We start from the raw sequence: 14,030 nt of genomic DNA, 5'->3' as shown, positions 1-14,030 counted from the left end.
CTTTTTCCAGTCGCACTGACCTACAGATCGGCCGTATTAGATAGGTATACTACATGAGTCACATAAAGGGATTTCCACATGACGAATTGCTTCTAGTTCGGTCAAAATATATCGCAGTGCGACAGGCATCTGGCAAGATAAAACTTCGGTATAGATTGAAGGCAAAGAAATGAGAAAGTTTGAAACATGGCCATCAAATTATACCAGGCGATGTCTAATGCTCGACCAATATCTAGTACTACTACTGAGAGAGTCATCTGCCCTTTCTTCAAGGAACGTCATCGGTCCTCTACCTATAGATAGACCAAGGCGGTGAGATGCGTCATGTAAGCGGTGAGGCTCTCTAGCACATTCTTATTGGCTATTACCACGTATCTCCACGTGATTGCATCGATAAGATGCTCCCCAGATTTCACGATTGCGAATCTTCCCTTTGCCAATCCTCGTCGTGTGGCGTTAAAAGATCTCTAGCACGCTTGTCATCAGGATGGGCGTGGTCGCGGAATATACCGATATCCCAGGTAGGTACTTCTAGCCCCTGGATTGTGCTGCTTAGAGCAGAGACTTACTGTACCAGGCGTGATCCCCGAGACCCTCATCTCCGCGTTCGCGCAGAACGATACTCTTGATGTCGATGGACGCCCTAGCAAGCGGCGCAAGGTCACCAAGTCTGGTCCATACAATTTGAGTGATGAGCTGGGTGTATCGTCAACTGGAATTCCCTTGGGATATATCCCACTGACTCGGTTGTCTTTGCGATTAGTAAGTAATCAATCGCATTATGCTCAACAAAGCAAAGCTAACAATTTGCCACCATTTTCATCAGGACTACCCCGAAGCATATCGATTTAATGATAAAACCCCGAATAAACTCTCCTATCTCTCGCGCCGAATACCTGTCCTCGTCGAAATTCAAAATACAAGTTCACGCTCTGATGCGACAGTCACTCTCGACCGTCCGGATGTTGAATACGTTTCTCATAAATTGGTCATTACAACAACTGATGCAGAGAAAAAGGATATAATCTCCTGTGTGGTGAATGATTTGCGACTGGTCGGCTTTCTTGAACAGCTCAGACATGTCACTCAGCTGACTGCCGCCGATCGATGCTACAATCGTCTTCCCACTGCGTGCTATCAAGCCACCGTACAACTCTTGACCGAAACAAAATCCCTGATAGTGGAAATAGTTGGCCTCTGGAGAGATTCACTTGAGACGCCTAGTCTCAATCATCTACCAGATCCAGCTTTGGAACTTTTTGGGAAGTATGTTTTGCAAGAGGATCATGTAACCGCCCTCGAATATGCGCCTCACGGACGCCGTGAGAAGCTACTTGGACATCATCGGCAGTGGTTGCCACGGGAGTTCTACGAGAGTGTCCACGTCCCACAGGATACTGAAAGTGCATCCGCCAATATCAAGTGTGATGATCTGGAGTGTGAGCTTTTCCCTTTCCAAAGACGAGCCGTTAGGTGGCTTTTGTGGAGGGAAGGAACCCAGATCAAGGAAGACGGGACCATTGCCACTATCGATAGGCCGTTGCCAAATGGCCTTCCAGCATCTTTCAAGGAAATACAGGACGCCGATGGAAACGTCTGCTACTTCAGTCATCTGTTCATGACAATTACTACCAAGATATCTCAATGGGGCGATGCCGCGAATCTTTTGAGAGGAGGCATCCTCGCAGAAGAGATGGGACTCGGGAAGACAGTTGAGATGATTACTCTGATGTGCTTGAATCGACGACCTGCGCAAGAAACGCTGAAACCCGATCCTGATGGGTTGCGGGTATCTGGCGCTACTTTGATCATTACACCACCGGCAATCCTGGAACAATGGAAGCAAGAAATTGAGCAACATGCTCCGAAACTAAAGGTGCATCACTACACGGGCATTAGGCGTGGACAAGAAAAATCAGATGACTTGATGATTGAAGAGATAGCAGATTTTGACGTTGTCTTAACCACCTACAACGTTATTTCTCGGGAGATACACTATGCTGGTGCCACGCCATCGCGGAGTCTTCGCCATGAAAAGCGGTTTGAGACTCGAAAAACACCGCTAGTCCGGATATCATGGTGGCGTGTCTGCCTAGATGAAGCTCAGATGATTGAGAGCGGTGTCAGCAATGCAGCAAAGGTGGCTCGCTTGATCCCTCGACAGAACGCCTGGGCTGTGACTGGTACACCATTGCGAAAGAATATCGATGATCTGTTCGGGTTGCTGTTGTTTCTCCAGTACAGACCATTTTGCGACTCAAGCTCCTTATGGAAGCGTCTTTACTCAAGATTTGGCCCGGTGTTGGTCAGCATCATCAATTCGATTGCGCTTCGACATACCAAAGACAAAATACGCGACGAACTGCGCTTACCGCCTCAGAAGCGTATTGTGATCACTACTCCTTTTACTCCAATCGAGGAGCAGCATTATGGACAACTGTTCGAGGAGATGTGCGAACAGTGTGGTCTCGATGCATTCGGCGCACCTCTTGAGGATGACTGGAATCCCGAAGACCCGGGGACTGTTGAAAAAATGCGCACCTGGTTAACCCGCCTTCGCCAGACCTGTCTCCATCCTGAAGTTAGTGGTAGTAATCGTCGGGCGTTGGGCGCCAGCAATGGCCCGCTGCGTACGGTCGATGAGGTTCTTGAAGTTATGATTGAGACCACCGACACATCTATCCGCACGGAAGAGAGAACTGTACTTCTTTCTCAGCTTCGTCGGGGCCAGCTTCTCGAGAATGCGAAGCGAAAGAAAGAATCATTAACTCTTTGGCAGGCTGCTCTGGACCGTGCTACTGAGCTGGTAAATGACAGCAGAGCGCAGCTTCAATTACAGCGGTTGAAAAACAAGGGCGTGGCTCTGAATGGCGTAACAACTATCCCTCAAACTCCTGATTATACCACCGACGACGAAAACGACGAAGAAGAAGTAGACAAGAACAGCCGTATTGGCCAGTGTCGTCTGAAGCTTCGTGCTGCCCTGGAAGTGCAACATATTGCTGTGTTTTTCACCGCGAATGCGTACTACCAGATCAAAAGTGATCCCACTCTGACCCAACCAGACTCCGAGCATTTCAAAGCCCTTGAGAAGAAGGAAGAGGAAGGGTACGAGGCAGCAAAGTTGATTCGTAAGGAGATGTTGATCGACATCTCTCGCAAAGTCGAGCGGTACATGAGAGCCATCAAGGAAAAGGCTCGAAAGAAGGAGTTTGTGCACATTCCGACAATGAAGCCATACCTGTACAGCAGGGGACTGGAATCTTACAGGATACTCAACAAATTCGAGGATTTGTGCAATGCTCTGAACAAGCATGCCGAGCAATACAATCAGTGGCGAGAGGTCATGATTGGGCTTGTCTCTCAATCACTCATTGACCAGGAAGAGGATGCTGAACTGGAAGGAAACGAGTACGAGCGATCAACCAAGCACCAAGATGAAATGTACGTTTACATGGAGGCTCTCCGTACGATGTATGCCGATCGTCACGATGCCCTTACCGGCCAGAAGAACATTCTTATCTCCCACGAGGCCAAGGCTGGTATCGCTCAGGCCAAGAAAGGAGAAGGGCCATCCCCGGAACTGTTTCTTTCCATCATGAACACTCGCAGTGAACTCATGCCAGATCCTAACCTGGGATCACTTCGTGGTATTGTGAGTGAACTACGCAGCTTGGTTGGCTCGCTCGATTGGCAAGCTTCTGGAGGAAGCTCTCGTGCCAGTGCAGAACTTGAGATGGTCACTTTGGTCTTGAAGAATGCCGGCCGAATGATTGCTGAGCAGCTCAAAATATCTTCAAATCTAGAGAGAGAAGTGGAAATGTTTCGAGACACGATGAATAACCGACTGGAATATTATCGTCATCTCCAGCAAATTTCAGACACGGTCGCACCCTACGATGAAGAGAATGCTGGCAAGCCAATGGATGAGAAGCTATTTGCTTCCAAATTGAAGCAAGAAGAAAAGATTGAGGCTAAAATCTCCTCACTCAAATCTAAGCGGCGATATCTTATCCATCTCCGTGATGATCCAGGCGAGGAAGATACCTCCCGCATATGCATTATCTGCCAGTCAAGCTTTGAAAATGGTGAGCACTGCATCCCACGCCGACTTGATAGAGCACTTGAAGACTGACTCTTACTATTAGGTGTCTTGACTGTTTGTGGTCACAAATACTGCGCAGATTGTCTGCGATTATGGTGGCGCCAACATCGAACCTGTCCTATGTGCAAAAAACCTTTGAAGTTCAACGACTTTCATCAAATCACGTACAAGCCACAGGAACTGGTTGCCCAGGAAGAAGAGACGCCTTTCAAATTTGACCACGAAAGACAGTCGAACAATGCAATCTACAGCGATATTAGCTCGGGTGTTTTGAAGCAGATTGAAACCATTGAGCTTGACGGTTCGTTTGGTACAAAGGTCGACACCCTTGCACGTCATATTATCTGGCTTCGGGAGCATGACCCAGGATCCAAGGCAATTGTCTTTTCGCAGTACAGGAATTTCTTGGTTGTGTTGAAGCGAGCATTCGACCGATTTGGCATCGTCAATAGCAGTGTCGACGCCCCTGATGGAATCGAGAAGTTCAAAAAGGATCCAGGAGTAATTGGTCCACCATTTAGTAACCATGATTTACCATGCTAATGTACTCTTACAGATTGAATGCTTTTTGTTACATGGCAAGGCACAGTCGTCAGGACTGACACTTATCAACGCAACCCATGTCTTCCTGTGTGAGCCGCTCATCAACACCGCAATTGAACTGCAGGCCATTGCTCGAGTCCATCGAATCGGTCAAAGCCGTCCCACTACAGTTTGGATGTACCTCGTGTCCGGGACCGTCGAGGAATCCATCTACGAATTATCAGTAAATCGTCGGCTCGCCCACATCATGGAGAAGGAAAAAAAGGAGAAAAACTCTCGCTTCATCAATCCGAGTGACGGAGACGAGTCGTTGATAGAAGATATAACTGAAACGGCAATCGAGTCCGCCAATTCCATGGAACTGGAGGATGCAACTCTCAACAGTCTCATGACGAGCGGTGCGGCAGGTGGTGAGATGGTTAAAAAGGATGATCTATGGCAGTGTCTGTTTGGAGCTACGGCTGGAAAGGATGATCACGGTCTTTCAAGTGATGCAGAGAGAGAAGTTGGCCGCTTCTTGCGCGGCGAGGCTGCGGAGCAGAGAAGAGAGGAAGCTATGATTTAACGAATTTTATGAACAGCATGGAAGGAAGATATTAGGGGAGACAGACTTGTCAATAATTTGTGGGAGAAATAGCCTGTCTCTAAGCATTAGGCGAGGACATAAAGCATAGACGTGTTTCATAAATTCCTAACTGTCATCTGCCCTTTGGTGTAGGGTCTTTGAGCAAAAGTGTTTCAGATCGCTTGTGCTCATTGCCGAGCCTTGTGCTCATACACAATCGAGAATTCCTAGGAATTCATTGGGTGGGGGGGGGGGGGGGCAGTCCCACTGATCGCCAAAGGTTCGCCAGAGAGCTTTCATGTCCCATTCGAGGCGTTCATGAATTTGCATCAGTTCGCAGCATCTCCTGTAGGCTGCTTTCTGCATCAAGACCATCAGGCAGGAAAAGGGGGGACCTGTATAAGTCCTGATTCCACCCTGGGCTGCCATCCGGTGCGGAAGGAAACGGGTTCTCACTCTTCAAGCGAGCACAGAGTTCCGCGGTGGTATCTGGACCCCCAGCATCGCTCGTGCTATCCGCGTTCTAATCCTGGTCAGCAAATGAAGGAATGTGACATCAGAAAGCACTCACCTCCTTGTCGACGCTGATCTCGCTGTGAGGTGAAGTCTGGGTAGCAAGATAGTCCGTGGCCCACTGCTCAGTGAAGTTTCCGGTGAATCTGTCCTGTTCGTCGCGCTCCCCTATTAAGTCGTTAATATAATGGTTAAAGAGCTGAGATCCTGACTGTATGCCCTAGACACTTACGAAGACTGCAGTAATGGGCTTTGTTGTAGAAGACCCAGTTCATACAGCCACCTCCTGACTGCATCTTTTCACCGGCGTAGTTGACGATGCAGCTGTGGAAAACCCCGATCCCCTCTTGCAGGGACTGTATTGTTTTCCTTGAGGAGCAGCCTCGCCGCACCGCTGCCAATGGGCAACTAGGCGTTGGTGAAAATTCTCAACGGGCTGTGGATCCTCACGCCAGTCCACGTTGCGGATCGGTCTGCACGCCTCCACGGCCTTCTCGTCAGGCCGGGTGCTTGGATTGCTGGGCATGAGAGGGCTGAAGTTTTGGTCTAGGCCGGTAGCTAGATTCCGAAAAGTCAGCTTTTGAGAGTAGAAAAGACTTGTGGTTGGACCCACGGATTGATGGTTGGCTTGAGCTGCCCGTCTCAACTGCAGACGGAACGGCCGGGGTCGCGTACGACACGCCCTGCTATTCGGGCCTTGCTTTGTTTGTACTGACAAGTAACCCAGGTGGGTCTTCTAAATGCTCCATCTGGATGCAAGATTTTGTCAACCACAGCATATCTAGTGAGCCTCCTGTCGAGATTGTATCACATACCTTGAAGGCTGGTGATATTCATGGAGTAAGACAGGCGGGCGGTACTGAAGTGATGCAGGAAGGGAGAAGGATGGAAAAAAACGTTGCAGAGCAGAAAGTTCGACTCGTGGCAGCTTATTGCTTCAGGTGGAAAGAAAGGAAGAGAGGAAGTGAGGATCGCAAAGCGAGCGAATCCTGAAGAAACCGGGCAAATAGACCCCACCTTTCTATAGAAGCAGCCTGTTTGCTCTACATCAATTCTTGAATCAAGAATTTTCACTCAAACTCCCGTTCGAAAGTACCTTGAAGTACCGCTCGTCGGAGTATTGCTGTATCCCCCGCATTCATTATCAGTCTCTTTTCGTGGAAAATATCTATAAAAGTCATTCAAATCGTCTTCATCGATGGCTCGGGTACCACCTCTTTGATTTATCGCTCGACCCCAAGATCATTTTGAATATTTGTCATGGTTTAAAACTATATCCACAAGACAACTATGCCCCGTTATGGATTTGCAGAAAATGAGACTGTAATAATAGATTTGATGGCACAACATGTGCCATTACGCAGAGGAAACAGTCAGGAGGAAAAAACAAGTCAATCGGTCAATCTAGAAATCTCTAAAGAAGCTGAACAGAAAGGGGGAAGAAGGGGGCTCTTGTAGGCCGGCAGAGTAGGGTGCAGGGCCTAGTCAACAAGGAATCTGCCTTGCAAGTAAATATCCATCAAATTTGACCTATCTCTCTTATCTTGTTTGTCTATTCAATGTTCATGTGAGAGCTTGTATGTGGTAGACTTTATACTTCGGGCGGTGTGGGTGGGCAGGTCAACAGGATGGGTCACGTGAGGAGGCAAAAAAAGGTTGTTACAGTATCCAGACCCTGGGGACCTAGAACCTCGACACCTCACAATTTAGGCCCGGATTTGGGAGGCCACAAACTGACCTTTACTAAGCAATCCCCACCCCCGGCCGATTTGGGGACTCTGGTGACCGGTGACGGTGACGTGTGTTTTGTTGCCTATGAAACCTTCCAAGAGCCGCATATTAAAGATCATCCGTTCCAGTCAATGTCCCATTTGTGCTCAGCTCCCATAATTCAGTTCCCCCGTCATGGCGTCAGACTTGCCGAGCCCCGAGGCTCGCGAGTTGAGTCTGATAGGCAAGGTCGAGTTTAGGATTGCGATGGCCGACTCCGATGAGAAGCTCCAGTCCTTGCTCATGACATATCTGGCTCCAATTCTACTCAAGCTATCATCCGACAGCGTTGCAGTGCGCAATAAGGTCATCTCCGTCTGTCAGCATGTCAACGCGCGAGTGAAGACCCCTTCCATCCAACTACCAGTCGCCGCGTTATTGAAGCAATTCAAAGAACAGAAGTCTCAGCTCGTGCGTCATTTTGACTTGATCTATGCACAGCAAGGTATTGACCGTCTGGGCTCGGAGGCCAGGGTTGATATCCTACTCCCCTTGCTTCAAGGAATTGCGGAAATCGGGACATCGGCTAGCCAGGGTGCCATCGTCTTCAACCTCGTGCTACGACTATTGCCCCTTTTCAAAATTCCACCAAAGGGCAGTGATGAGGATCAGAAATTGAAAGAACGCCTGAAGTTATCCGATGAAGACACTGGCTTTTTGTCCTTCTGGCTGACAAAGCTACTTCTTTTGTCTCCCGCAGTCGCCGAGGCTCAGACATGCCCTGGCTTATCACCTGATGAATACAAATTCCTAAACAAGGATGCACCTGCAAATGAAACGTGGAACCCTGCAGCTCCTGGTGGCTTGAATTTGACAGAAACCAAAGTCATCGCTCTGCGCTTCCTCGGGAGTGGCGCATTTGCCGACTCGCAGCGCTTCTTGCCCTCGTTAATTGCCACCGCAGACGCAAACTCACGACTGGCTGATTTGGGCGACGAGACTCTGAAGCGGTTTGCTGTGGATCTTGAAGATTCGACCGTTGTGGAGCAGCTATACGATTTGTATTTTGGCTCCGGAAAGGCAGATGGGGCTCCACCAGTGCGCCCACCTCTGCAAGTGAGAATCCTAGTATTCTTAGGCAAATCTATCAAAGCTACAGAGAACACACAAAGAATCTACAGGCTCATCGAAGATGGGCTTCTATCGGATGCCGCAAGATCCGCCCAGGGTCTGCAAGCATCCAAGCTTAGAACGCAAATATTCACTTTCACCACATGGGTCGTTCGTATGGGCTCTCCATCTGACCTTAAACAAATTGCTCCCAAGCTGATTGCCGGCTTGAGGGATTTTATTCAGTCACAAGGATGGCCCAGTCCTGGTGCCAGTGGACAAAGACTCCCTGCAACTGATCTGAGCTTGCGTGGCCTGGCTTACGAAAGTATTGGTATCATGGTGCCGAAAGTTGACTTTCAGCTGCGTGATGAAACCGGCGAGAACTTCGAATTCGATCTCGTTCGATGGCTGTTTACATCTCTCAGCTCTGATGACTCCAGCCCACAGATCTTTGTCAGCATCGATCAAGCGCTGGGAAGCATATTGAACTCCTCGCTGGATAGCCATGATAAGGAGTTCCAAGATCAGCTACGTCCATTCTTGGTGAACCAGATGGGCTTGCACCAGGGGGATACTGATCCAGACAATGGCTTTGATGTTGTTCGGGGCGTGCAGTATGCCGCTGTGCGATTTGCCAACCGATTCCTTCCCTACAGTGACGTGGTTGCTCGCTGGGTTGATCTTATGGCCATAGCCAGAGGCCCGGAAAGACAACAGGAAATTGTGGAAGAGGGCAAGAAAGGTCTTCATCCTTACTGGTTCCGACTCCTCAATCCGGCCAAGGACAAGAAATGGGAAGCTACGACGGCAGTCGGTGAGCGTGACGAGTCTTGGTTCGAGTTTCCCAAGTTTGCCGAGGCCACTCAATACCTTTTCGGTTCAAGCGATCAAGATACAACTTCGGCTGCTCAAGGTATATCGACACCCCAGATTCTATCTGGCCCCTACAAAAATGCGTTCGTTCCTGCCGTTGCCTTCCTGCGAAATGCTCTGCTGTCGGAGGCATTCTCAGCCGCGGGAATCACAACTGAACTCGAGCAAGACTGGGATTACAAACTGGAGGTTGAACTCTCCGCCAGTGTGGAAGCACGAAACGCGGTGCGAAAGTATATTTGCAACTCCGCCAAAGAACCAGTGTTCACGTTCCTGTCCGGAATCCTTCACGGAATCGTCAAAGAAGGAATTCCGGATCTACGCCAATGCGGACTCAACTTTGTGGAGATCTGCTCATTGGCCCCGAATGATGTAGTTGAGAAGCTTCTCCCGCTTGCCCAGTCATTGACCAAGCCCGTCTTCAGCAACAACCAAGATATGCAGGGCTACGCTGCCAGGGCATTTGGCATCCTCGTTTCTCATCCTACCTTTGATGATAGCACACTGAAGAACTCCGTGACCGAACTGGTTGGTACCATCGAGTCATGGAACACTGCTATTGGCGAAGCCGCGCTTCGTGTCCGCGGCGCAGTTCTCTCATTATCATACTTGTTAAGCAGACTCGCTTACAGGAAGCTTCTGGACAAGGTTCCTGAAGCGCAAATTAAGAACATTATCGACACAGTTCTAGATATCATTGATGCTTCTCGGGATAACCTTCTTCAGCGAACTGCAGAGCTAGCCTTGGGCCAACTCAGTCTATCTGGGATTATCTCACTGCAGACTCTCCAGGAGGATGGCTGGAAGAAGCTACAGAAGAAATTGGCGACCGATGCCAAGACCGAAAATAATACTCCCATCTCCGCCCTGGGTCTTCTGACTCTGACCTTCTCCCGAGCCCAGCCGGACACTTCTTTGTTCAACGATTTTATGAGCTCTCTTTATGCTCTTCACGAAATCAAGAGCCCCGAGGTCCAGTTCACCATCGGTGAAGCACTGAGCAATGCTGCGGTTGGGTGGGATTCGCGGGCATTAATCCAAGAGTTTGATGTCGATGCAGACCTCCCTCAATCAGATGTGCCACGCACAGTATTTGCCGAGGTATGCGACAAGCTCATCAAGGATTGCGGCGCCTCCAAGCCATCTCTCCGGAAGGCGTCGGCTATATGGTTACTGTCCCTCGTGAAGAACTGTGGACACCTGCAAGAGATGCAGGAACGCCTACGTAAGTGTCAAGCCACATTTACCAGCCTGCTGGGAAGCCGGGAGGAGGTGGTACAAGAAACCGGTGCCCATGGTCTCAGCCTTGTCTACGAGATCGGAGATCAGTCCCTCAAGGATGACTTGGTCCGTGACCTGGTGGATTCTTTCACAGCGACTGGATCTAATCTCGGGGGTGGCAACATCACGGGGGATACCCAATTATTCGAACCGGGGGCTTTGCCGACAGGCGAGGGTTCCTCGGTCAATACATACAAGGATATTATGAATCTGGCCGCCGAGGCTGGAGATCCAACTCTTGTCTACCGGTTCATGTCTATGGCTTCCAACAATGCCCTCTGGACGAACAGAGCAGCATTTGGTCGATTTGGTATTAGCTCGATATTCTCCGACTCCAGTGTCGATGGATATCTCGCCAAGAACCCCAAGATCTATCCGAAGCTCTTCCGCTACCGATTTGACCCCAACCCGAATGTACAGCGATCTATGAATACTATCTGGCAGGCGCTCGTCAAGGATCCGACCGTGGTGGTGGACACGCATTTCGACCAGATTATGGAGGATCTACTCAAAAGCATGCTTTCGGGGCGCGAGTGGCGTGTTCGCCAGGCAAGTTGTGCCGCCGTGGCGGATCTTGTCTCGGGACGCCGCCCAGAGAAGTACGCCCAATATCTCGATGAGATCTACGGCAAGGCGTTTAAGCTTTTGGATGATATCAAAGAGTCCGTGCGAGTAGCCGCACTCAAGCTCTGCCAGACGATCACCAACTCGGTGATCCGCACGCTCGAGACCAACGGCTCTGAGAAACGTGCTGGTGTTCTACTCGGTAGTGCTGTTCCTTTCCTTCTTAGCGACAAGGGTCTTGACTCGAGTGTGGAAGAGGTGCGGGGATACGCCATCGGTGCCCTTGTGCAGATTATCAAAAAGAGCCCTGGCACACTGCTACATCCCTTTGTGCCCAGCATTCTTGAAAAGTTCCTGAGCTCGCTCAGTGCTCTGGAACCCCAGGCTGTCAATTATGTCCATCTCAACGCTGACAAGTATGGTCTGACCGGTCAGGAGATTGACAAGATGCGTCTATCCAGCATCCGTACCTCTCCCATGATGGAGGTCATTGAGCGATACCTGATCGACCATCTGGATGAGAGCAATGTGAAGGACCTAGCACCGAAACTGGAGAACACTCTCCGCACAGCCGTCGGCCTCCCCTCGAAGGTGGGCTGCAGCCGGGTCCTCGTCCTCCTGAGCATGAAGACCCTCCTCTTCCGCCCCTACGCGGACCGGTTCATCCAGCTCCTCAGCAAGTATGTGGTCGACCGCAACGAGACGGTCAGCGCCTCCTACTGCACGTCAATGGGGTACCTCCTGCGTCTCGCATCCGACGACCAGGTCCTGAAGACCATCGACTACGCCAAGACGCTCTATCTCAACTCCGAAGATGCAAACACGCGAACCATTGCGGCCGAAATCCTGTATTCGGCTTCGAAGCTGTCCAACGACCGATTCATGGCCTTCGCTACAGCGGCCCTCCCCTTCATCTTCGTCTGCAAGCATGACGCAGATGAGCATGTGAAGGAGGAGTTCGACAAGACGTGGCAGGACAATGTGGGTGGCAACCGAGCCGTGTCTCTGTATCTCCGCGAGATCGTGGAGCTAGTGGCGGACAACCTTGATTCGGCACGGTGGGCCATCAAGCATACGGCCGCGCGGGCTATCGCTCAAGCAGTGTTATCGCTGGAGGGGGAGATGGATCTTCCGACGGCGCAATTGGTGTGGCCGGTTCTGGAGAAGGCCTTGTCTGGCAAGACTTGGGAGGGGAAAGAAGTAGTGCTGACTGCGCTGGTGAAATTCGCGCGCTCCGGTCGGGTGCTGTGGACGAGCCGAACAGAGTTGGCCGAGTTGCTCAAGGTGCGTTCGCCATTGTGTAGTGGTCATTCACTTTTTGTTTTATTTTCCTTGTTTTATTTTCCTTGTTTTGTTTTGTTCTGTTTTGGTTCTATTCTTTTTTTCTGTTTCTTGTCTTTTTCTACTTGACGATGGCGTTTTTTTTCGGGGCTCTCACGAGACTGCGGACCGACTTGCCTAACAGAACGGGACTAAGACTGAAGTTGACTAACCCCGCATTGAATCCCAGACCATCGCCGTGCGCGAAGCGAAGCGGACTAACGCAGCCTACCGGCCGCATGGGCTGCGCGCCTTGGGGCAAATCTCACAGGCCCGCGAGGTAGACTTAATGCCTAATGCGCTTGCGATCATTGGCCCCGTGATTGACGAGGTCGTGGACGAACAAAATGACGACGGTGACAAGATGGAGATAGACGGGAAGGGGCCCGACTCGACCGAGACGCTGGCCGCATGTGTCCAATGTCTCCTCCAATGTCTAAACCCCGCCACGGCCGAAACCGAAGGTACGTTGATTGAATCATCCCCCGTTGAATTGAGTTGTCAGCTCAATTTGGATTTTTTTTTCTCCATTTTTCCCTATCTCTATCCTGTTTTTTACCCTCGTGAACCCAATCCTTGGGGAGGGAGCACAGGATGGGGCTTTGCTCCTGCGGGAACCCCCTAGCGTCCGTTCATCTGCTAAGTCTAACCACAGTGCTGGGAAACTACATACGACAGGTAATCGATCCGTTGGACCAGGCCCTGACCCACGGGGCCCGACAGGTCGTCAGCACGGTCTATCAGGAGCTCCAAGCGTTTTTCACCCGAGTGGATCAGTGGCCGGGCTTTACGGAGGCTGCTGCACCGGAGTCAGCGCCCGAGAACAAGTCTCAGGCAGAGTTAGAGTCAGAGTCCGTGTTGGCTGGCCCTATGCGAGGTCTCACTTCTCTACTCCTGCGCGAACGGGATGCAGTCGAGGTGGTGCGCAAGGGTCGTGCGGAGGCGATCCGGTCGTACCTGAAACTTCGGCCGGATCTTCGTGGGGTATGCGAGGCGCAGGTGGGCGAGTGTCTACGTGTGTGGAGGGCGGCCGAGAGATCGAGTACCGTGCAGCGACTGTTGGACGAGGCGTTGAATTTGGTGGGCTGATGAGATAGGTGGGTGAGATCATGATGGGTGGGGCTTTACAGCATACAATACATAAAAAGAGTGAGATTTTGTTGGAATACGATCGAGAGTGGTGAGATTTGAGATCCATAGACCATAGATGGACCGAGCTGTATACAGTGTATAGATCTTCACATTGTTTGAGTCATTGACCCATCATTCGAACTAACTATCAACCCCATTCAACCCGACGGTCGGAGATCGATCGGACTTTGCATTGTGTATAGGTGGAGTCGGGAGGCAAAAACTTCCAAGTTTCCCTGTTATCAGTAGTGTAGTGTAGGGGGCCATGCAGTCATAGACCGAAGAAACCAGAGAGGGCTAGCTAAAGCTAGA

At 50.5% G+C, this 14,030-nt stretch overlaps 3 protein-coding genes across 3 annotated transcripts; 2 read left to right on the top strand and 1 right to left on the bottom strand.

Moving 5' to 3' along the window:
* Nucleotides 1–487: 487 nt before the first annotated feature.
* N7473_000575 (uncharacterized protein) lies at nucleotides 488–5,213 on the top strand (the record flags this gene model as incomplete). Its single annotated transcript, XM_057146515.1, has 5 exons — nucleotides 488–521; nucleotides 578–762; nucleotides 827–4,088; nucleotides 4,149–4,606; nucleotides 4,662–5,213. 5 exons carry the CDS (start codon nucleotides 488–490, stop codon nucleotides 5,211–5,213), a joined length of 4,491 nt encoding a protein of 1,496 aa, XP_057014401.1.
* Nucleotides 5,214–5,529: 316 nt separating this feature from the next.
* N7473_000574 (uncharacterized protein) lies at nucleotides 5,530–6,563 on the bottom strand (the record flags this gene model as incomplete). Its single annotated transcript, XM_057146514.1, has 5 exons — nucleotides 5,530–5,736; nucleotides 5,785–5,894; nucleotides 5,959–6,050; nucleotides 6,119–6,284; nucleotides 6,542–6,563. The coding sequence occupies 5 exons, from the start codon at nucleotides 6,561–6,563 to the stop codon at nucleotides 5,530–5,532; spliced, it is 597 nt and encodes a 198-aa protein (XP_057014400.1).
* A 1,068-nt stretch (nucleotides 6,564–7,631) lies between these two features.
* Nucleotides 7,632–13,676, top strand: N7473_000573 (ECM29 family proteasome component; the record flags this gene model as incomplete). The annotated part of the gene is made up of 3 exons (XM_057146513.1): nucleotides 7,632–12,551; nucleotides 12,778–13,051; nucleotides 13,243–13,676. 3 exons carry the CDS (start codon nucleotides 7,632–7,634, stop codon nucleotides 13,674–13,676), a joined length of 5,628 nt encoding a protein of 1,875 aa, XP_057014399.1.
* Between the last annotated feature and the right edge of the window lie 354 nt (nucleotides 13,677–14,030).

The sequence above is a fragment of the Penicillium subrubescens genome, assembly GCF_028828155.1.
Source record: "Penicillium subrubescens strain IBT 31985 chromosome Unknown utg000001l_segment0_segment0, whole genome shotgun sequence".
Classification (NCBI taxonomy): domain Eukaryota; kingdom Fungi; phylum Ascomycota; class Eurotiomycetes; order Eurotiales; family Aspergillaceae; genus Penicillium; species Penicillium subrubescens.
Note: the sequence above shows the minus strand (reverse complement) of the source record. Positions and strands in the feature narration are given on the sequence as shown.